The 24,703-nt window shown below is 42.1% G+C and overlaps 2 protein-coding genes across 2 annotated transcripts in view; one reads left to right on the forward strand and one right to left on the reverse strand.

The window, feature by feature from the left end:
* LOC127000109 (F-box/LRR-repeat protein 7-like) overlaps window positions 1–14,629 on the forward strand; it is a 126,849-nt gene extending 112,220 nt beyond the window's left edge. The window contains exons 4-7 of the mRNA XM_050863527.1: window positions 9,736–10,502; window positions 10,828–10,996; window positions 11,637–11,834; window positions 12,175–14,629. Of these exons, the coding sequence (XP_050719484.1) occupies window positions 9,736–10,502; window positions 10,828–10,996; window positions 11,637–11,834; window positions 12,175–12,710 (1,670 nt within the window). The 3' untranslated portion in view covers window positions 12,711–14,629. The remainder of the gene's footprint in view (window positions 1–9,735; window positions 10,503–10,827; window positions 10,997–11,636; window positions 11,835–12,174) is intronic.
* Window positions 14,464–24,073, reverse strand: LOC126999761 (2-oxoglutarate and iron-dependent oxygenase domain-containing protein 3-like). Its single transcript, XM_050862623.1, has 8 exons — window positions 23,890–24,073; window positions 22,929–23,093; window positions 22,467–22,584; window positions 22,152–22,245; window positions 21,808–22,042; window positions 21,301–21,454; window positions 20,756–20,879; window positions 14,464–19,888 (listed from the first exon to the last, which is right to left on the reverse strand). The coding sequence occupies exons 2-8, from the start codon at window positions 23,003–23,005 to the stop codon at window positions 19,749–19,751; spliced, it is 942 nt and encodes a 313-aa protein (XP_050718580.1). The 5' UTR covers window positions 23,006–23,093; window positions 23,890–24,073; the 3' UTR covers window positions 14,464–19,748.
* Window positions 24,074–24,703: the final 630 nt, after the last annotated feature.

Here is a 24,703-nt window from a genome sequence, read left to right on the forward strand (position 1 = left end):
TAAAACTTTTGAATTATAATAAGAAGAAAAAAAACAGCTGTCGATATATTTACTTCCAATCCATTTAGTGTTTGTTTATTTATTTGTTTATTCACTCGTTGTTTACGGTTGTCGGGGTTCGGTTACGGTTAAGTGTCGGGCGGCGGTATACGAAGAAAGTCGGGAAGCCATTACGGAGTGTATGTGCTGTACCTCGAGCGAGATTCGACTTGGTAAAATTTATGGTCCCATCTCCTGCTGGGGACGCTGAGGGAGGGTTAGGGTTACGCTGCTCCATAATTCTCTCTCTCTCTCTCTCTCTCTCTCTCTCTCTCTCTCTCTCTCTCTCTCTCTCTCTCTCTCTCTCTCTCTCTCTCTCTCTCTCTCTCTCTCTCTCTCTCTCTCTCTCTCTCTCTCTCTCTCTCTCTCTCTCTCTCTCTCTCAAATCAGATACACGTTATTTACGGGTATTGTTTGTGGCCTTATTGTTGGAAGTTAGTAGGGCTGGTTCCTGGACGCACCCACACCTCGTAATTTCTGTTCTTGATGGCACGGTGACACGAAGAGAGATTTTTTTCATTTTTCTTTATTTTTTGTGTGTGCGTGTTTGTGTGCGCTTCGCCACCACCCGTCACACCCTCCTGATCTGCACTCACTTGTAACCTGTTTGCATATAGTGTTTTCCATGCCCCGACACCTTGTATATGTCTTTTGAGTCCGTTGTATGATTACTTTGAGGCTTCTTTTATTGATTACTGTCTCCAAAGAGGTAGATGTATACGTGGGCACATATAGGTTGCATCCTTAGGGCAGTTTCCTCAGGTAATCCAGAGAGTCTCCACCTCAGACTATGTTGCTTTCTCGTCTAGCATTACATTCCCACTCCCACCAAGAAACTGTGCGACCGGGGCTAAAAACTCACCCCTCTAGGACACGACTGAGCCTTGCCACACCCAGCCACGTACAGGAACTTATTCTTGTACAAAACCTATATGCCTAATCTCGTCTAGCATTACGTTCCCACTCCCACCAAGAAACTGTGCGACCAGGGCTAAAAACTCACCCCTCTAGGACACGACTGAGCCTTGCCACACCCAGCCACGTACAGGAACTTATTCTTGTACAAAACCTATATGCCCAATCGTTCCTTACAACCTAACTGTACTAATTCGTTATTGACTAATTAGTTTCTTGGTTCGTGTTATTGCTAATCGGTTAATTGTGACGGTGATGCGATGTGCGTCAATCACCTCCATTTTCCAAGCTGATGTCCGTCTCTCGCCTGACTCACCTGTTTCTCACCTGTATCAAGTGACGAACTCGTGGTCCAACTCGTTGTTACTCCCGTCACCTTTGCCACCAGTAGCCTTCATGGACCTGGGGCTTTCAACGTTGCCAGATTGTCGTACTCTGCCTCTTATGTTTGCCGATTTACGACCCAAAAACTGCTTTCATCACCCAAATAACTGCCTTCATATATGGTTCTCGTTTAAATGGTTAATTATTGGTTCTTCTTGGCAATAGTTATGGGCCAGAAACCGGTAAATATACGCGACTCTGAGTACGATAATCTGGCGACGGTGAGCTTATTTCGCTGCTTCACCCGCGGTACAGCACATAAAGATATCAATCAACTTTCTGTTAAACTCATAACTCGACTTTGGACGATTCATGGCATATTCTTCATAATCACAAAACCTACGAATCTACTATGCTGGATATTGGTATATTTAATTATATTTTCAAATGGCCTTATGTCCTGAATCCTCACTGTAACTGGTATACCCTGGAACATCCGTATTTTGTCTGTATTTCTTCCTTTTTACGACCTGAACGCTTTCAAGATGGGAATATTGAGAGAGAGAGAGAGAGAGAGAGAAAGAAAAAGAAAGAATTTGGGGAAAAGAAAACCCAAGAACCCAAAATAATTAATCGAGAGAGAGAAGAGAAGAGAAAAAGAAAGAGAGATTTGGGGAAAAGAAAACCCAAGAACCCAAAGTAATTAATCGAGAAAGAGAAGAGAAGAAAAGAGAAAGAAAAAGAAAGAGAATTTGGGGAAAAGAAAACCCATGATCCCAAAGTAATTAATCGCTGACACGCCTGATGTATGAGAGGCGAGAGGAGGGTAACGGCGAGGGTCAGACGAGGTACTGTATAAAGACGTGGACCTTTGGCGGCGGTGGTGGTGGTGGTGGTGCCGGTAACGCAGACACACCGCGGCGCTCATCCCAAGGTCACAAGAGCCGAGGTACACATTCCCCAAAAATATCGGCCACCTTACAAACGCTAGAGGAAGGAAAGGAAAGGGAATGGAATGGAAGGGACGAGGGAAAGGAGGAAGGAAGGAAAGTAGAAGAGGAAGGAAGGAAGAAAACAGAAATAGAAAATGAGGTAACCGTTTTCAAATTATAGGGAGAAAAAGGGAATGGAATGGAATGGAAGGCGATGTTAGGGAAGGGACGAGGGAAAGGAGGAAGGAAGGAAAGTAGAGGAGGAAGGAAAGAAGAAAACAGAAATAGAAAATGAGGATAAGTGAGTCTTGATGGAGTGTTTGAGACCGTTTTCAAATTATAGGGAGAAAAAGGGAATATAATGGAATGGAAGGCAATGTTAGGGAAGGGACGAGGGAAATGAGGAAGGAAGGAAAGTAGAGGAGGAAGGAAGGAAGAAAACAGAAATAGAAAATGAGGGTGAGTGACGTTGCCGAGTCTTGATCAATGTTACCAGATTATCGTACGCTTTACATTGTATTTACTGGCCCATAATTATTTAAAAAAAAGAGCATCATTAATTACCGATTTAAACAATAACTATAAATGCATATCGTTATCTTTGTGGGTGCGATAGTTTTTGGTAAGAAATTGTTAAAAAAAACAATACGCCAAGTACGACAATCTGGTAACGTTGATCTTGATGGAGTGTGTTAGAGACCGTTTTCAAATTATAGGTTAGGGAAAACATATACGCTTTATTCTTGAAACCTCGTGAATTATTGGCTGATACAAATATTATGATCCGTTTATCTAGGCGTAGTTGATTATTTTTTATCATTTCTTACGTCTGAGTTTGTAATATGTCGAGTTAACCGTGAAAATCCAACACTTCTGACTAATTCCTTCTAAAAACTGTTATTAAAAAGCCAAAGTATCCACAGAAGTCAGTAAATACTAATAAGACGTTTAAAAATATAGGATTAGTTTATTCCCTAATTCTACAAACGCGACTGTAGCTTCAGAAAATAATAACACCCGCTATTTCGCTCCATTCAGCCTCTCGCGTCTTTCCTTTTACTTTCCTTTAAATAATTTTCTCAGTATTAGTTTATAGGTTGAATGTACTATGTTGCATGTATACGAGCAGTTAACCATTTTGTCTGCATATGATAATGAGTGTTTCTTCAGGGGAGGCATACAAAGACCGCTAGATTTTAAATAATTAACTCAGTTGTCTGCATATGATGGTCAGTGTTTCTTCAGGGGAGGCATACAAAGACCGCTAGATTCTTAGATTTATTAGAGCAATCTCTTCTCTTATACATGTTTATAGAGTAGTACTTTGTCATGGTCATAGATTCATTTTATTTATTTTTTTGGCATGATTTTTTTGATGGTTGGTAAGATGAGAAACTGAGACGGACATTGATGCATATATTAGAGGTGAATGTACTAGTTTTCTCTCTCTCTCTCTCTCTCTCTCTCTCTCTCTCTCTCTCTCTCTCTCTCTCTCTCTCTCTTGCTCTCTCTCTCTGGCTCTTTCTGCCTCTCTCTCTGGCTCGCTCGCTCTCTTGCTCTCTCTCGCTCTCCCCCTTCCTCTCTCGCTCTCCCTCGCTGCCGTGTGCCATAAGTATCCTTGGTACGGTTGTGATGGCGGGCGAGTCGGACATATGTGAGGACTACTTAATATTTATACAGGTTGTTGTATTATTTACGATGTAGTGAGTGGCGGGCCGGGCGGCGCGGCACCCAGGCATAACAAGGGGACCCAGCGCCGCGCCTCCCCGCACAGGCCGCCACGCACGCCCCCATAAAGGCCGCAACTTAAGCTTTATGGCACGAATTTTCCACCTTATGGGCCGGGTCGCTTAGCATACTCTTGTTTATCAGGGTAGGGAGAGCGCATACCTGCCTGACGAGAGAATGTGAGGCACCCTGACCCCCCCACTTCCCCTGCCCTCTCTCCCTCCTCCTCCTCCTCCCCTTTCTCTCTCTCTCTCTCTCTCTCTCTCTCTCTCTCTCTCTCTCTCTCTCTCTCTCTCTCTCTCTCTCTCTCTCTCTCTCTCTCTCTCTCTCTCTCTCTCTCTCTCTCTCTTATTACACACACACGCATTTTTACATATACTTTAACCTCTGCAAATTCATTATCATCGTCATCATCATCATCATCATGTCGTCGAGTCATCATCGTCACTAGCATCACCAGCCTCACCTCCGTCGTCATCATCGTATCCATCATCATTAAAAAACCTGTTTCCCATTAAGCGGGGTAGGCAGCGATGGGAAGCCACGGAGCAGCAGGCGGCCAACACCACCGAAGAGGACAACCAGGAATATAAGGAGTCAGTGGGCGCGGCAGGAACTTACGGCAAACTCGCATCTGTCAAAATCGGAGCATAGCGGATCAATATCACAAGTGCTTATCTCGCCTTGTTCTCTCCGTCACCACTTCACGCACCTTCAGGGACGAGCAGGAGTCAAAAGAGGCGGCGGAGCATCAATATCACAAGTGCTTATCTCGCCTTGTTCTCTCCGTCACCATTTCACGCACCTTCAGGGACAAGCAGGAGTCACCCGTGGCCTCAAGTCGCCGCGCCCCACGTGGGTTTATCGAGCCCCTGTGGTGGTCCCATCTCCCCAACCACCCACTCACACGATTCTCCGTAATAATGAGAAGCAGTCAGTCAGTCAGCACAATGTTATCACGTTCTGCTCGCGGGTCAGGATAAGGTTCTTGTTTTCTTCTTTCACTTCCCTCGCTAACTCGCCGTTCAGTCTTCTCCCCTTCCCCCTCTTCTTCTCGTCAGGGATATCGTGGGCGTGTTCCAGACATGTTGAATGTAATACCTTAATGTGAAAGCAAGAATAATTCGCGTGTAGACGTTTGTTATCGACACTGGTTATTTTGAGCATGTTATTGTTTGTTTTGTAGTTCGTTTAGGATATATCCCAAGTGAGAAAGATGGTCTGTAATTTTTAAGGAGCCCAGTGCGTCCTGTAGTTAACGGGATGCACAACCAGTCCCGCCAACAGTTGCCTGGGGAAGGGATCAAACTCCTGCCCAGTCGACCAGCAGCCCAAACCTCTCTCAGCCCACTAGCCTTCCTTCAGATAAAACAAGCATTGCCTACACGCCTGTGGTAAAGAAACTGAAATTGCGAAAAAGACTAAAAGGACAAAAATGTACAGTGTGTGTGTGTGTGTGTGTGTGTGTGTGTGTGTGTGTGTGTGTGTTACCCCTACTATAAATATTCGTCTGTCCCCCGGCTAGTGGAGGGCTGGGAAGCTGTAATGTGGATGGGAGCATAAAAGTGAAGTGCATGCAATATTTCTGCCCCTTATGAGCCCCGCAGAGCGTTAGTCATTAGTACAGAGCAAGGGTGTTGACAGGTTCAGCTAGAGAAAACATAAAATAATGATATAAGTCCATCGGAAAAGGATACTACCTCCATCCAGTTTAATTAGGTATCTTCATGGTGTGTGTGTGTGTGTGTGTGTGTGTGTGTGTGTGTGTGTGTGTGTGTGTGTGTGTGTGTGTACAGACAAAGTCATTTAATAGAGCGTTTGTTGATGTATCAGTGAACGGGATGTTTCTTGACGCCGCTGTTTGTTTGTTTGTCGAAGATAGAAAAAAATCTGTAAACATAATTCGAAAAATCGTTCTACAATTACACTGTTGAATTACGTAGGAAAAAAATATCATTGATTAATAAGGAAAATATACAACAAGTGTTAATAGTACGAAAACATTTTATTTAAGAGTATGAAAATTTAAATTCTAGAAGCAGACTAAGTATATTAAGTCGTGCAGCGAGGCGTCTCACATAAACACTAGGGAGAGGGATGAGTTACACGTCGTGATAAAAAAATTGACCAACGTAAGAAAAAAAGAAAAAAAAAACGGGAAAAAAGAGCACCGTAAAGCCCACTGTATATGCAAGTCATACCTGTACCGTGATTTACCGCACCTGTATCTTTCACACCTGGGTCTCGAGGCTGCGGTGAGGAAAGAAAGAGCTACACCGTAACACGTCCTGGCGGGGAAGGCGACCAGGCAAGGATCGTGCGTGAAGATGTGATTGGTATTTACAGCAACAGTAACAGCCTGGACACGAGCAGCAGTATTGTCAGCTGTATCACGAACCACATCATCAGCTGGATTCACGCCGCATTCCTGGGCATCGGCCGGCGCCCTTCCCGCCCTCAACTCGTTGCCCGCCTGCCAACCCTCAGGTGGCTCTGGCTTCCGCTCCCACGCCTTGCATCCACCACGCCCACGGTTTCCCCACGACACGTCCTGCAGTCAATTTGCATTAATCAGGGGTTTAGGGACACCATGCCAAAATTACGTTCGCATGTATTGTGGGATCTCGACGGTCACATGTATTAGTTAAGGCATATGGTATTAGGTGAGGGTGTGACGGTGAGGATAGGCTAAGTTAGGTAGGGGTTTCACGGTGAGGTTAGGTCAGGTGAGGGTGTGAAGGTGAAGATAGGTTAGGTTAGGTGGGTGTGTGAAGGTGGTTAGGTTAGGTAGGGGTGTCACGGTGAGGTTAGGTCAGGTGAGGGTGTGAAGGTGAGGATAGGTTAGGTTAGGTGGGTGTGTGAAGATGGTTAGGTTAGTTTAGGTGGGGGGGGGGGTGAAGATGAGGCTAGGTTAGGTTAATACAATTGCCAAGAGTGTAATGTTTACCATAGAATGTTTGGATAACACGTATGGAGAAATCCTAAGCCGAAGCCACGGGGAAAGTATGGGATGCGGGACACTTAGGAATGCCAGCTAGGCCTACGGTGGTGACGCGGCCCTCCTCCTCCTCCTTTTTTTCGTGATGTTTCCATCAACATTTGCGTACTTTTTTTCTGTAGGGGCGATAGTTCACGCGCGCTATTATCTAACATGTTGTGGGGTAGGCTCAAGACACACTGGTGACCACTGATTTCCGGGGCAGGGGTGATGTAGGCCACGTGTGTAGCATGGGTCCACTTCTCCCTTGTTCCAGTTCCTATACTCATTGTCCACTTCTAGAATTTATAGTTAGAGTTTAAAACCCATGAGGCAAGTATGTTGTTTATCCAGATTTTTTATATAGGCTATACAGGGAACAACACACACACACACACACACACACACTCACTTTTAACGGGTTTGTTGGGAAGGGTTAACTCAGTTTCGTGGGTGTGCACTACATTCCTTTCCCAGTAGCTGAGATAAAGAGGACGGGAGATTTTGCTGTGTGTGTGTGTGTGTGTGTGTGTGTGTGTGTGTGTGTGTGTGGTGGGGGGGGGGGGGCACTGAATGTTCGCTCCTATCGTCTGGAGTCACAGAGAAGGAAGGCTAAACTCGTTTCTTGCGAACATTTAGAATAATTCTTGCCCCGCCAGAACCATCAGCCTCGTCCATCTTCATCAGGAGAACTAAACTGGTTCTCGTCATCACCCTAAGCAATGGATCCGATAATATTCTACATACCACAATAATAATTCTCAACATTACTTGCTCTCCTTCGCTTCCTATCCCCTTTGTCATACTTACGTTTTACAATTCTTGGTACTTTATGAAATGAGGGATATTGTACGTCTTGATAGTTATTGAACATTGCTAGTTATTGAACACAAGCATGGAGAGACAGTACCTAAAGAGTTATCGCAATCCAACAGGAGTGATATCATAGTAAGGGCATCTCTAAACTCGCATGCATAAAGTTGATAGTTATGGCATTTTCCTGCCTTAGCTCCGCCTGTTGGAAGTAGAGCAGAGCTGTCATTACCGCTGTTAACAAGGATATAGATAGGAGTGAGGAAGCACTGCGGGGCACGGTGTGAATCTCCGAGGTACTCGATATTTGAATATGCCCCAAATCAGATGGTAAAAGTTTAGCTTGCCAACAACTGATTTTATATACTCACCATTCACACACATCACTCATGAGTGGCAATCACTGTTACTGCTTAAAAGTATTATATAATCTTGTGCCATTTAAGTGTGTGTGTGTGTGTGTGTGTGTGTGTGTGTGTGTGTGTGTGTGTGTGTGAGAGAGAGAGAGTGTGTGTGTGTGTGTGTGTGTCCACGCACGAAACTTGAAAAGGTGGTAAGAAACACTCGTAACTCCGCGTCACTGTATACCCACTCAGTGCCGGTAACTCCGCGTCACTGTATACCCACTCAGTGCCGGTAACTCCGCGTCACTGTATACCCACTCACTGCCAGTAACTCCGCGTCACTGTATACCCACTCAGTGTCGGTAACTCCGCGTCACTGTATACAGACTCAGTGCCAGTAACTCCGCGTCACTGTATACCCACTCAGTGCCGGTAACTCCGCGTCACTGTATACCCACTCAGTGCCGGTAACTCCGCGTCACTGTATACCCACTCAGTGCCGGTAACTCCGCGTCACTGTATACCCACTCAGTGCCAGTAACTCCGCGTCACTGTATACCCACTCAGTGCCAGTAACTCCGCGTCACTGTATACCCACTCAGTGCCAGTAACTCCGCGTCACTGTATACCCACTCAGTGCCAGTAACTCCGCGTCACTGTATACCGACTGCCAGTAACTCCGCGTCACTGTATACCCACTCAGTGCCAGTAACTCCGCGTCACTGTATACCCACCTAGTACCAGTACCTCCGCGTCACTGTATACCCACTCAGTGCCAGTAACTCCGCGTCACTGTATACCCACTCAGTGCCAGTAACTCCGCGTCACTGTATACCCACTCAGTGCCAGTAACTCCGCGTCACTGTATACCCACTCAGTGCCAGTAACTCCGCGTCACTGTATACCCACTCAGTGCCAGTAACTCCGCGTCACTGTATACCCACTCAGTGCCAGTAACTCCGCGTCACTGTATACCCACTCAGTGCCAGTAACTCCGCGTCACTGTATACCCACTCAGTGCCAGTAACTCCGCGTCACTGTATACCCACTCAGTGCCAGTAACTCCGCGTCACTGTATACCCACTCAGTGCCAGTAACTCCGCGTCACTGTATACCCACTCAGTGCCAGTAACTCCGCGTCACTGTATACCCACTCAGTGCCAGTAACTCCGCGTCACTGTATACCCACTCAGTGCCGGTAACTCCGCGTCACTGTATACCCACTCAGTGCCAGTAACTCCGCGTCACTGTATACCCACTCAGTGCCAGTAACTCCGCGTCACTGTATACCCACTCAGTGCCAGTAACTCCGCGTCACTGTATACCCACTCAGTGCCAGTAACTCCGCGTCACTGTATACCCACTCACTGCCAGTAACTCCGCGTCACTGTATACCCACTCAGTGCCAGTAACTCCGCGGCGTGACGGCCTCGTGTGCGTTATGTAACCGACATACCGGGATGAAGGATGTTTGAGGGTGAATGCTTATCTCATTACAAGTAATTTTGAAGCAGTCTCCTGTGCTTGAATGATGTTTTTAAGGGGATGAAGATAAGCAATTAGATACAGCAATAACATTTCGAGTGGTGCCATTTTGTGCCACTGCGTCATGTAATGTGTTCAGTGTGTGTCCTCTATAATTAATGTCGTTAATGTTTTGCAGACGTAAGCGAGGGAGGCCGTGAGGACGAGGACAGTGAGGGTGTGGGCGAGGCCTCCCCGGGGTGCCACCCTGCCACCGACCCGCCGCCCCCGCCGCCCTTCAGCCCTCCGCCGCCACGGCCTCAAGTTATGGAGGGTCGCGCCACTGCTGCTGCGACCAAGCTAGGGCGCATGTCACCCTCTGTCTACGTGGGGGGCGGCACCTTGGGAAGGGTCAGCCCAGGACACGATCTTGGTTACCACACCTTGGTCACAAGACAGACCCCGACGCCCACGAGAGACCGCACCACGCCCACCAGAGACCGCACCACGCCCACACGAGACCGCACCACGCCTTCCCCTTGGTCAGATGTGCGAGCCTCACCTTTTCCTGCCCTTGACCTTTCTGCTTTGTCATCCTGTCCACGGTCATCACCTCGGCCACAGCTACCACAAGTACCTCCTCAGCAGCAGCAGTCACCTCAGCAGCCACAGCAGCTGGAAAGCACAGACCAGCTGCTGGCCACGTACAAAGGGAAACGGGTCTCTAGATCATCTCCGTTTGACAAGCTTAGTGATGAACTGGTAGTGCGAATCCTATCCTTCTTGCCTACCAATGCAGTGTGCCAGTGTGCCAGGGTGTGCAGGCGGTGGTACGTGCTGGCCTGGGACCCCCGCCTCTGGTCCACCATCACCCTCGCCAATGAGGCCATCCACGCTGACAGGGCAATCAAGCAAATCACGAGACTACTGGCCAGAGACTCGGGTGGCTGCGTGCATGTAGAAAAGGTAAGATGTGTGATAGATGAATTAGATTTAAGAGCAAGGCACATTAACTGCCATCGTCCTTCTGCCTTCCATATTATTTATTATATTTTTTGTCGTCTTCACAACCTTGATTTGCCACACCCACTTGGATATTATTATTATTATTATTATTTTTTATTTTTTTTATTTTTATTTATATATTTTTTTTATTTTTTTTATTTTATTATGTATTTATTTATTCTTTTTTTTGTGTGTGTGTGTGCATACATGGACACATTCTAATTTGCACTAAATATTTCATCACACAGAAGTGCTTCAATCCTTCTATTTTCTTGCCCTGAAACAGGTCATCCTGAACAGCTGCTCAAGGCTGTCAGACCGAGGGTTGTCACTCATCGGGCGGCGGTGTCCAGAGCTGCGGCACCTTGAAATAAAAGGTTGTGTAAATGTCACCAATATTGGCATTTTTGAACTCGTAACGCAGTGCGTAAATCTGGAGCATCTTGATGTCACAGGTGAGAACAATTTTTCGTATGTATATGCACTAGACGAGCCAAGTTGTAGGATTATGCCTTATCAGCTGTATTCTGGCACACAATATGCCATGACTAATGCCTCTGTTTTTCTTTGAATTAAATAGCTTTCTCTTTAGAGCCCAACATGAAAGTAACATGCTAAAAAGTGTCCTTGATATTTGAACACCCCGTTGCAAACCTTTTTAATGGCATTGATAAAAGTTATCTGTGGGGAGTGAGCTGAAAACTAATAGAACTAGTGAGTTGGTGCATGTATTCCTCCAGCAATTTATAATACATGTATATTTTGTGAAATTTATCCATACATACATTTGGATATTTAACCTGGTAGCAGCGACGGGCCAAATTTGTGGCTTTACCGTGTAGCAGCGACGGGCCAAATTTGTGCCATGATATAAACCCCCAAAATAGATGATGCATAAACTGATCACAAATGCTTTGATATATATTACAAAATGGTGTGTGAGAGATGATTTATTCTCATTTTTCTCGCTTAGAGGGACCATTAAGAAACATGATCCCCGCTGCTACCGGGTTAAGTAGGAAAGCACTGATGAAGCTTGCTCCCTCTTAACTCGACCATGACAGCTTTAAGTAATACATTTCTCCTCCTTCACAGGCTGTCATCAGATTACTTGTATCCACTTGACACAGCAGGGAACCGTGGAGCCCGAGCCACTACATTCTCGGCAGCTATACCTCCAATACCTTGATATGACAGACTGTTACGCCCTTGAGGACCAAGGCCTCAAAGTAATTGTCAAGAACTGCCCCCAGCTCCTTCACCTTTACCTTAGAAGATGTATTAATATCACAGGTAAATTCCAATATCCTTGTTGAATACTGAAAGATTGCAACCCTGAAAATACTGTCCTGAAGTAGTTTGTGTAGCCATGATTTTTTTCTTTAATTCAAAGGATGCATACAAGCAATTTGAATTTAGGGTGGAATAAAAATTACTAGTAAATTTATAAGTATATTTGATCGTTTTTTTCCAGTTGAATGTTAAGTTGCACCACCCTGACCTAAGCCCATTTTCTACACTAATTCAAATTATTTAATATTTCAAAAAATATGACTAGTTTTAACTTTCAAGAACCTGTATTAAAAATGCAGTATTTCGTGAATCTTTTAGTAATTGATGTTGCAAATTTCAGATATAGGAGTGAAACACATGGCCAGCTACTGCCTCATGCTGCGTGAGGTGAGCGTTTCAGACTGTGGCAACGTATCAGACTTTGGCATGTATGAGTTGGCCAAACTGGGACCTAACCTGCGCTACCTGAGTGTGGCAAAATGTGACCGCATCAGTGATATTGGCATCAAACAGATTGCTCGCCACTGTTATAAGTTGCGCTATCTCAATGTGCGAGGTTGTGAGGGAGTTAGTGATGACTCAATGGAAATGGTGGCCAGGTCATGTCCTAGACTGAGAGCACTTGATATTGGTAAATGTGATGTCACAGATAATGGAATGAAGCTAATTTCAGAGCACTGTCCCAACCTAAAGAAGCTTTCAGTGAAATCCTGTGACATGATCACTGACCGAGGTGTCCAGTACATAGCTTATTATTGCCGTGGTCTCCAGCAGCTCAACATTCAGGACTGCCAAGTGACAATTGAAGGCTACAGGACAGTCAAAAAGTATTGCCGACGTTGTATCATAGAGCACACTAACCCTGGCTTCTTTTAGAATAGCTCAAGTGTGCCTGTACCTTGCCCAGTGTTGTGCCAGTGACTGCAGAAAATATCACTAGTGCCAAATATAGTGAGCCTGTGTAACTGATGCTAATAAGGACAAGACCCAGATGCTAGTGCAAAAGACCCTGTAGCTGGGGTCACATAGCCCTGGGCAAGACATGTGTCTACTCACCTGTGCCAATACCTGCAGTGCCAAATGGTGAGCCAAATCCCTCGAGCAAACAAGCGTCTCCTTCATGTACCAAAGTAACGCTACCGTTGCCCCAAAGCAGCACCACTTGCTGCTTATATGCCTTGCAAACACAGTGATGTTTGCCTCTGTCTTTGTAATTCCCTAGTGTGTACCTGTGTAATACAGTGTGTACATTTATAATGTGCACATATAATTGATGTACATTTCCCTGTGTATGTGCAGTTTTATAACAGACATTGAAGTGTATATGTATTATGCCATGAAAAGCGACTGTTTGTGTATTGTCAACATACACAGTTGTAAACAGAAAACATGTGCCTTCCCTCAGGCCTCATTTCTTCATCATTTAAAGTTTTATCTTTAAAGAAATGCATTATTGTTTGTTGGTTCTCTTAAAATAATTACATTATGACATATTCATTTAACATATTGGAATTTATTGCTGGCATTACTCAGAACATTTACTTAAAATATGACAACAGAATGTTTTTAAGATGTAGTCTTCATGAAGCCTTAAGTAGAGTTTAGTTACTCGTAATGCTTCAGCAGTTAGTTTCATAATATATTAATAAATCTATTTATCTTCATAAAGATTAGGTAAATGGAAAAATACTACTGATTCACTATACATTCTTATCATTTATAAGTCAACAATCCTAAATTGATTAATTTCTTTCATTGTTCTAGATAATGGTAATTATGACTTAAGTAAACAAGTGCAATATTTACTACTGCCACATTTTCTAATATAATTCAGCTGGAGCATGCAATACCTGAAGGCACGGAGCCTGAAAAGATCTGAAACTGCGAACTGTTGGAGTACTGTCAAGGTGACTAAACTGGACATTAGTTGGAATTTTGCTGCTGCTCTCAATCACAATGAAATATGCATCTATCTATCACTCACTATTTTCTATTTGCTATTCTTTGTTATTTTGTGCAGACAGTTAAAATTTTCAAAAACCTATAAGGGTAACAGCGTGTAAGATGATACAGTGTAAGAAAATGAGACGGTGCTCTTCAGTACAGTAGCGCACACACCTGGAGTCAGGAATGATGACAATGCCAAACAATCACCGACTGTCCACAGAGGAGATTAAGGTAGTGACAGTTTAACTTCTTAATGATTCAGTGTACTTGAACTTCATTTCATGCACAAAATTATGAAGTTTTGATGGAATTACCTTTAACCCATGTGTCTAAGCTTTATGAGAAACATAAATGGATACAATATTTAAACATTGATCCTATTCTTAAGCTGTACTTTGTATATTATTCAGAAATTTAAAAATATGTACTTAAAATGAAATCCCAAACACTGCCAGTCAAGTATTTTGGATAGGTACATGATGCTGAACCTATAACCGAAGCTTAGAAGGACAATTTAGTGTGATCTGATAGCCTGGATAATGTTGAGAACATTTGTAGTGTAGTTCATGCTGGCACAGATCTGGAATTGACATTACTCAGACTGAACTCTCAAGATGAGATGACAGTCATTTAAATTTCAAACAAAATAGTCATCATCAAGGGAAGATAGATAAGACAATAATAGTTTTTCAGTTTGTTTAATATATCAAAATTCTTTTGAAAAGCTTCATTCACAATTCAATCGGTCAGTGCAGCAATCCCACATGAATAACATGACACAAGATAAACATTCATGGAATCACCTCTTCTTTATTAACTGGCATTGTCACTAAATCAATCAAATTAAATTTTTTTTTGTGAAATGTATACATGATAATCTGTAAGTAAACCATATACTCAGTATTTCTGCAGTAACTTTTTGTTAATGTGAATACAGTAGTCTTACAACATTGTCTTGTATTTAAAAAAATTGTTCCAGAGGAAAACAACACTAAGTTTTTTATATTTATGAACAATTGTATCAACACACTTGTTTTATATGGCTGGAAGTTATGGTAAAGCAATAACCATTATTTTCTATGCCAAAGGTCATGGTAATGTGTTTAATGAAAACTCCAATACAATTTTAGATTCAGCAACAGAAAGGCTTCCAATAACCATTTTGAGCACCAAAATTTTTTAAGTTATCATTAATGTCTTGGATGCATTTCCACCATGATGTGTGGGCTTTAATTTTCTGGCTTTTCTTCCACCCATCCCTTGACCAAGCAACAACTGCCATATAAATCCCAGCCCATTGTGGTTTGTTGGAGGTCCAAAATTGAAAAAAAAAGTGGTGCATATTTTCATGAAGATTACTCTTTTTCTGTCATAATTACTGACCTCTAGGATGTTTACATGTTTTTCATTTCCACAGTAAATGGGATTTCATGTTATTTTTTCTTCTAACAATATTCTGCACTAGGTATGACTGCAATGTATTCCACATTTGGGAACAGCATTTTGTTAAATGTCTTTCACATTTTGTCATATCCACCACTGTACATGTTCAGTTACTTTGAAAAAATATTACAGGATTTACATATTTGTTGAACACTTGGCATATATATATATATATATATATATATATATATATATATATATATATATATATATATATATATATATATATATATATATATATACATACATACATATATGAAATATGTCATATGAAATTTGTCATTGTCGTCCATTCTTTGAATTTAGTTGTGCACTGTAAAACATACTTTTGTATATTTATATATTGTTACTGAAACTATTAATAGAAATATGCATACATCATTATCAGTAAAATGTTTATACAATGAGTTCACACTTCAAAAATACAGTTCTTGTGATTACACTACTCACAATAGTTCCCAAAGTGTGCCTGGTTATTCTGCTCATGGGCTAGGGCATAATATTTGCAGGGTACAATAATTGCAATTTCATATACAAAGGTGGCACACAAAATGACTAAGGATGGGGTGCAATTATTGGACTATCCAACAAGTGTACCTTATCCATGTATAGTCAGACATGTGACTCTTGAGCCTACAGTCAGGGGCCTCTCCCCTACTCTGTCCTCGCCATGTTCCTCAGGTGCCCCTTGTGGGCCTCCAAATACCCCTTCCTGCCTCAGATTGATCTAACCTAGGCTCTCCTCACACCCAGAGCACTCATAATAGTGCCACACTGTAACATCGCTCCCATGGTGCAGTTGACTAAGGCTCTGCCTTCACAGGGTGATTCCTGGTAGGGTGAAGTTGGAGTTTGAGCCTTGCCCAGGCCAAAAGATTATTCCAGTGACACAAAGCAGTTACTGTCCTCCCCTTGAGCAAGGGGGATGGGTGTGTGTGGTATGTGAGGTCAAAGCAGTACCCATAGATTGATTAAACAAACTCCAAAGCTTAGGTTAGGTACTTGTACATAAAATTAACTGATATTATGACTCAATGACAGCATTAAATGCACCCCAGACCCCAATACCTAGTTCTCCATTGCTTCAATGGCATATTTATCACTATTTTACCTCACGTATAATATTTTCATTGACCCTATAAATTGTGAGAAGTGTGAACTCACTGTATAATATGTATTAGGTGCCTTTAACACCTGTAATGTTTAGTCATATGACAAAAATGTGTTATGTTCAGAAAATATCGGCTTCAAACAATATAATAAAGTGAGCCATCTTTAGAAGAGAAAGAAATGTCAGGCAATGATAGTCAGTGTCCGTTGTTTTCAGTTTTAACACCGTCATAACCAGATGAGCGTATGATGCAAGTGAGGCTGAAGCACACACTGGACTGTATGTCTTGTTGCAGTGTTGCACTGCCCGGGACACTCATTGTCTTGGGTGACTTCAATGCTACTGCTGGCACTGACAGGATTGCCTACGAGCTATTAGTTGGTCCCCATGGTTTTGGTGCCAAGAATATCAACAGCTCTCTCCTCCTGAATTTTCCAAGATCCAGTAGGTTGAGAATTGCAGGGTCTTGGTACCAGAGGCCTGAGCTACACTGCTGGTCTTGGCATAGTGATGCCAAAGGGGTAGCTAAGGAGATTGACCACATCCTCATAAGTACTCATTGGAGGGTCCTTCAAAACTGCAGGGTTTACCAGAGTTCTGAGTTCTTTGCAACTGACCATAGGCTTGTTGTTGCAACACTCAAGCTTCATGTCAGGTCAAGAAGAATCTCGAGATGCAACAATACTGTGTTCCATCTCGAGAGGCTGAAACACCTGGCATGTGCTCAGGAGTATGCAGTAACAGTCTCAAAGCAGTTCAGTGTGCTCAGCACCCTTGAGGACCCTGTAGAACTGTGGGATACCTTCAAACGTGAGACTTTGAACTGCCAAGGAGTGAATTGAAGAGCGCCTGAGATCTAGGAGTGGTTTTGCCTTGGCGGAGACACTGGAGAATATTGAGAAGTCGCGCTACCAGGCTTGCTGGGAATCAGAACCAATATAGGGTCCTGTCATGTAGGACTAGAGTTCTCCTGAGGAGAGACAAGGAGAGGTATGTCAGGGGTCTCGCTGAGGAAGTCTAGGGCCATTTAAATGCAAATGACCTCCAGCCTGCTTACCAAGCCCTGAAGAAGCTCCATTCTGAGCCTCCCTCTCAGGTGAGCGCTATTCAAACAGCTGATGGCTGCCTCGTGTCGGACATGGATGGAATTTTCATGAGGCTGTATGGGTGATTGCAGTATCCTTATATTTGTAGATCCTGATATGGTCAAAACAGTAATTAATTTCATGTATAACTTCCACTAAGTCTGAGTGACAAGCTGAAATAAGCATATAAAGGTTTTTAAATGCTGATATTTCTAAGAATACAGAGATGTTACAGTAGCTGCTGTTATTACTCAGAACTCTAGCTATTTGCCATGGAAGTGGCATAGAATTATAATAATAATACATTGCTGAAATACAATTTGCAGCCTACAAACAGCTGAACCAGATATATATGACTATGTCACTGTGCTCAATTTTTAAGAGTGCCAACACATGTATGTTAATTGGGGTGCCTTATGGAGCCCTGCAGTGTGGCAGAGCTGGTGCTGTACCTCAAGGGGCCGGGGAAGGCACAGGGTGGGGCCAGTGACCACCTCATTGACCTGAACAGTCTGTACAGCTTGTTACAGACTTTTCAAGTAATCTAATTTGTCACCACCATTTTTTTTTTTTATAAGTTTAATAAAAATGTCTTTCTTTTTAAACAAACACACACACACACAGGTATAATATTTTTACCATTACAAAACTGAAAAAATTAAATATTGGCAAACTATTCTCCAAAGGACACTCCCACTAGAATGATGAGTGTGGTTATACTGACGCTATTGCCATAATATGTGCCTTTCTTATATCCATTTATAATGTATTGAATCCTTATATTGTTATTATTCCATTTTTTATGTAAGTTTTTTATGAGATATTTTATAATTTATTTAAAACACAAGACTACTCTTGTGTATAATAAAAAAGATAGTTTATATTGTAAATTTGTATTGCCTTGAATTTTCAAGCTACTGAAGATTTGATATTTATACAGGATATAGATACAACGGCTCATACTTATAAAGCAATCCTAGGATAAAAATAACAGCACATGTTTTCTAAAAACAACAAAGTGTATCTTACATTATTTTGTCTCAGGTCAGTAAATATTTAGGACTGTTAGGGAAGCGACCTATGTGATCCTATCCCCCACCATGTCCAAACTTCTTGTCATCATACCGTACCCTGCCAAAAACAAATCAAGCAGAAGAGGTCAGGGCCGCGGTGTGAGCCTTGACCCTAGTCTGGTTTTACTGGGGGCCAAGTGAGCCTGCCGTCAATGACAGGGGACACTTGCATTTCAAAGGAGGAAGGGCACTCTAAGCCCTCTCTTTGTTTTGGGAGTGGCCAGGAAGGTGCAGAAATGGCTCCCGCCCGCAGAACCAAGCCTGGGATAAACCTTCAGAGGGTTCTACATGTCGGCTCCTGGAACATCCTGAGCCTCTTGGAGATCACCAACTACCCACCCTTAGGCTCACCACCCCCTCCTGATCATCCTCCTACTCCACTATCTCCTTCCCCAATTCTCAACTTACTCCCCCTTCCCCTCCTTTCATTCCTCTCCACTCCTTCCCCTTCTCTTCCCTCCACTGCTTTATCTGCTACAAAATCTCTTCTCGACCACCCCTTACCTCCTGGCACCACTGACTCCCTCATATCTTGTCTATCCCCTCATCTTTCTTTTTTCTCATAAGTTCCTGTTGTTTCCCTGCTTCCCAACTCTGGTTCTTCTGCCTCTTTTCTTTCTGTGCCTCCTCTATTCCCAATTCTGGTTCTCTTAAATCTTTTGTGAGTGAGTCAATTAGTAGAGATTTGAAATGTGCCAGACATCAAAGGTCTTACGACACAATGGTAAGGCAGGGTACCATGAGGGTGTAGGGAAAACAGTATGACATATGCCAAGCTGATATGGTGAGGGAGAGAACCACCCCATAATGTAGCACCCAGATAGCTGACTCTACCTCAGTAGCACTAGCAGTGATGATGGGGAATGCAGATGATTTCTAGTATATTAATAAATGAAGATTAAAGTAGGCAATGAGCGATAGAAGGATGTTTCCAGTAGGAATAGGATACAATATTGAAATGTTCTAAGGCAGGACAATAAACCAATGCCACAATATAACATACATAACACTTAACATATTACTTGAATCAATATAAACATCAGTACAATATAAAGTAACTAATAGTTAAAGAAACCTTTAGATTTGAGGAACTGTCAAGGAATGTATAGGTGATGAGTTAGTGAGATACATGTTTTCATTATGATAGAACACATAAAACACCCACTGTGTTGTGACCCTTACCAAACAAAGTACAAAACCAAACTTTCTAACCCAAAACTAAAAGATATAACTATTTCCAGTGACTGGCATTGTATTATCTTTGCAATTTAGGATCTTCAATAGCATGCTTTGGATCACAAGTGAAGGAGACTGTTATAGCATACCTGGTCCCGCTTGTAACTTGTTCTACAAAATGCAGGTTCTCTGAGCCAGAGGTGAAGGCAGACACCCGACCTGCACATCAAAAAGAAGAGACATTAGGAATTGACCAAAATTCATGACAGCCATCAATTAGTATTATGTGTAACTGTGACAAAGCAGATACTGAATTTATATTGGACTAAGAATAAAATGGTTAAAATGTCATATGAAATAAAATATCATATTGAAAAAAAAGTTCTCAAAGGTCTGTGACTTTACATCAGATCACCTGATTGTGCTAAATACAAATAAGGAAAGTAAAAATAAGTAGCTGGAAAGAAAAGTCTTATAAAGAGGCATCTTGACGGTGAGGCAGACAGCAAGCAGCGTGGAGGACACTGCAAACTCAGGTAAGACTACAACAATGTTGCCTAAGGGTAGGACAGCGAGAAGGTATGTAACAGGTGTGAACGCCTGTCTATCTCCTAAAGGACGAGGACCCCTGGGACTTTCTATCCAGAAAAGTGTGATCTCTCTTGTTAATTTATATCATAAATTGTGGCCTATCATGTGTGTAAAGAGACCCATAATCTTACCCCTAACTGTAACTAAAACAAACCAAGAGCCAAGTTTTTATTTTCAATCAAAGTGGTAGAATATCTATGGCTGGAGATGATAGTACCTATCATTCAACCCAGTGTTAATAGTTATTTCACTATATGATGAGATTTTCAGGAACTCAACCCCACTGGATAAGGGTGGGGGTGGGGGTGGGGGGGAGATTTTGTTCTTTATTGATTGGAACAGCTACCCAAAATCTGAGCCAGTGTCTGTACCTGCAGTGACACAGTATGACATCCTACAGCTCAATCAAGGTGTGAGATGAAACCCTGGCTTTCAAGTTTTAAAGAGAACTACATTTAAGAATGTCTCTCAAGTCACTCCCAAGATCAGACTTACCTTGCCGGGGCTCCACTGTTTTGTTGGAGTCTCTGTCAATGAATACAAATCGTCCTCCTTCAAAATCTTGACCATAATTAGCCAAGTACAGCAGTGATGTGTAGTGGAATGACTCATATGTTTCCTGAAAATAGGAATGCAACCAATAAATTTTTAACTATTGCCATAAAATTTGTACTTCTACTAATTTTGGGATAAAGTAAAAATCCATTAATCTGCTTTGCAGGGGATCAGCCCAAGTCATTCATTTGGTTGCCTCCACGTAGTTAGGAAGATGATAATGTTTTCATTGCTCTGTCTATTTGTTGCCTACCTGTTTGTCAGTTACTTTCTTAGACTGAGAACAAGTGGCTGGGAAGCAATTTTGAGACACTTCCAAGCAATGGCACAGTTTAGGTACATTTTTGCCTTCGGTGAGGTTTGCCGCAGTCTTCCAGCAAAGCCTCAATATAGGTTTGCTGCTGTTTATGAGTTAAGAATCATCCCTGAAAGACAAGGGCCAACCAACCATAGACAAGCTGTATACACAAACCTCAGTGTTCTACCTTATCAACATGGGGGTGCCAGTACTCATCGTGTATAGTTTGTGCAGGAGCTGGCGTGATTCTTGAGAAAAATGTAGGGTGAGTGAGGTACAGCTGTCCTCTGTCTATTCCAAAGTGGTCTGCTATGGCATGGTGGATTTTTGTTTTTACATGGCTGAAAAGGAACAATTTTGTAAATCTTGGGTAAACATCATGGCACAGATACTTGCTCTACAGCTTACTCAGATGGTAATAAATCTGCTCCTCTTGTTGCTTTACTGTTATTGTTGTGGTAATGGAGGAGGAAAAGAATCAAAGGAAACTTTTTTTCATATTCATAATTCATAATTTTGAAATGGTGATGGTGGCAATTGCATTTAGAAGTTCTTCCACATATTACTTTTATTATTATCATAATTATTATTATTATCATTTTTATAGCAATCTTATCCATGAGATATTGGCAATTAGTTCCTTAGTCCAAGTTGCAGTGATCTAAGCTAATATTCTTAGAACACACGCACTTACCTATATATCTTGAAATCTTCACTTGTGAAAACAGTTTTTGATAACTCAAGCTTGTAAATGTTAACAAATGCATTGCCTTTTGATAAAGCTCCCGAGTGTAAGTCTAGGATGGAGGCCCCACCTGAGGAGCCTCCAAGAGCAAGGCCTCGCTCAGCAATGTTACGGAGAGCTGCTACTTCGGACGGTTTTACCAGTATATCAGACACCATTCTACCACACTTTCTGGGAGTGCATCCTGGAAAACAATTACAGTATTATTTTTAATATACTAACATTGTTTCAAACCTCAAATGTTTATGGCAACAAGATGCTGATGTGGCAAATGCAAACACCCATATACATACCCTGAAAATGTTTCAGTTCTTCAGCATAGTCTTCAGAACAGCTAATTTCAACAGACTTCTTCGTGATTTCCTCATCTTGTTTTGCAAACAAGACCTGTCAAAATATGCTTGGTAAGTTTTACATGGAGTATAAGCAATACAGTGATGAACAGATTTGCGCAACATCTTTTACCTCCTTTTGACTGAGTCCATTTTGACTCCTCAACCTTGCTAAAGGAAATGAGGAATCCTGATGTGATGATAATGGTGAAATCCTATTAAAATGCTTAAACGGTTACTACAAAATACATTGAAACAGCCTCACACATAACTGACCATCTTATTTGCTTTGCTGAAGTAAACAGCCACCATGATTGCAGAAATCATCACCAGACGAGTAAAGATTCGGCGCCAGTCAATTCGGATCCCTGATCGCACATTCACCTTTTCTGATCTGAAACAATAAAACAGAAATATCAAAGCCCTTTACAATGACATTGAACTATGGCAAATAGAGAAAAATACTGAGAATTATTTTAAATTTCATTCATTATTAATCAGCACTCAACCCATGATTTCCCGAACTAATAGGAAGCAGCACCTGTTTGGGATACCAGCTGAGAGTTGGAGATTAAGAATGAATCCATGTTTCATAGAATGTTGCAGGAGGTAATTAAAAGTTAAGATTGGGAAATGCCTAAGTCATTTTTAGCAGCCCTACACCTTTATTTGATTCTGATTGTTAAGCAAATTATTATCTTGTAGAATGATACTCTACGATTCAAGAGATACACTTACCCATTCTTAGGATCCGTTTTGGTCGGAGGTTTGGTGTTTCCAGGAGTCTTTCGATTATTTCTCTGCTTAACAGTCATGATGGCCCAGTGATACAAGGAACTTTTATTTCAGGCTAATCTTTTATTGCCCTCCAGTTAAACTTGGGGGGAGTATATTTTCTTGCTTCTGAAAAAAATAAACACCACTGAAAACAATAACTAAGCAGAATACACACACATACTAGGGTAGTTTATTATGGAGAATCAACATACCTCCATCATCATCACACCTAAAAGAAATATATACCTGCCCTTTTCTTTACCCTTTACTTCTTACAATTATTTCATTTTATTTTATTATTATTTTTATTTCTTTTAGTAGAATCCATATATGACAACAGAGGAGCGGTTGGTTAAGGAGGAAACAAGACATTGGCGCACTAATAAAACCATTCTCTACCCTCCACTTCCTTACGATAGCTTTCCCGGGAGGCTTGATTTCTTTTATTTTTTATTTTTTAGTAGAATCCATATATGACAACAGAGGAGCAGCTGGTTCAAGAGGAAACAAGACATTGGCGCACTAATAAAACCATTCTCTACCCTCCACTTCCTTACGATAGCTTTCCTGGGAGGCTTGATTTCTTATTTTTTATTTTTAAGTAGAATCCATATATGACAACAGAGGAGCGGCTGGTTAAGGAGGAAACAAGGCATTGGTGCACTAATAAAACCATTCTCAAACCTCCACTTCCTTACGATAGCTTTCCCGGGAGGCTTCATTTTTTTTTTTTAAGAACATATACATGACATCAAAGGAGCAGTTAGTTAAGGAGGAAACGAAATACTGGCGCACTAATAAAAACATTCTTAACTATCCACTTCTACGTTAATGTCTTATGAAGGGGATGAAGAGAAAGTACCCGTCCACCACCACTACCCCGCCGGCCTGTCAGCTGTTATGGCGTTCCCCTTTTTATCACCTGTATCGCTTTATGGGTCCTCCTCCTCCTCTTGGTCCTCTCTTCTGCTCGTTCACGCACTTCGCTCCTCCATGGCGTTACAATATATAGCTTTCCTCACTTCTTTATTTTTCCTCTTCTCTCTCACCCGTGCCTCTGTTTACTTGATCTTGATGTCACAGGTGTCGTCAGGTGGCTCTTGGTCTTGGTCTTGGTCGGCGCTACCAGATTATCGTATTCACCGTATTTTCCAGTTCTGACGCAGCAGTATATATAAGTTTTGGACAATAAGGTAAAAAATAACGAAAGAAAAAGAGGAAAATAATAGACCCAGACAGTAAAGACACATCAGGGAGTGCCGTTACAAAAGGAAAACTCCCGACCGACTACTACTATTACTACTACTACTACTACATATAACCATAGCAAATAAACATTAGTGATTAACGATTTCAATGATAACTGTAAATGAATCGAGTTACTGGGGCTATGGCGAGTTTTTGGGTCGAAAATTGATAAATATGAGGCCGAGTACGACAATCTGGCAAGGTTGGACTCTCGACTGGGAGTTCTTTCCTTTTGAGCTGTTCCGCTTTGTATCGCTTCTTAGAATAGGTTCTTAGCTCTTTTTTACACTTATAAACTTCACTATGCACTCTTAGTTACCTCCCTGCGCACACTTATATAATGAAAGAATGAAGGTTCAGGTTAACTCTTGCATAAGGGATTTGGACAGCACACTTCTTTTGATCCATTCCGCTTTGTGTCACTTCTTAGGCCCTCCTTGGTTCTTCTTTACACTTAGATACTTCACAATGCTCACTTAAGTTACTTC

Source organism: Eriocheir sinensis, chromosome 17, assembly GCF_024679095.1.
Source record: "Eriocheir sinensis breed Jianghai 21 chromosome 17, ASM2467909v1, whole genome shotgun sequence".
Classification (NCBI taxonomy): Eukaryota; Metazoa; Arthropoda; class Malacostraca; order Decapoda; family Varunidae; genus Eriocheir; species Eriocheir sinensis.

Excerpts from the sequence above, each read along its gene's own strand:
- LOC126999761 (XM_050862623.1), bottom strand. The coding sequence starts at position 23,005 with ATGACTGTTAAGCAGAGAAATAATCGAAAGACTCCTGGAAACACCAAA. Across the intron at positions 22,585-22,928 it reads AAAACGGATCCTAAGAATGG|ATCAGAAAAGGTGAATGTGC; the intron begins GTAAGTGTATCT and ends TTATTGTTTCAG. Across the intron at positions 21,455-21,807 it reads GAAGATTTCAAGATATATAG|CCATGTAAAAACAAAAATCC; the intron begins GTAAGTGCGTGT and ends GTTCCTTTTCAG.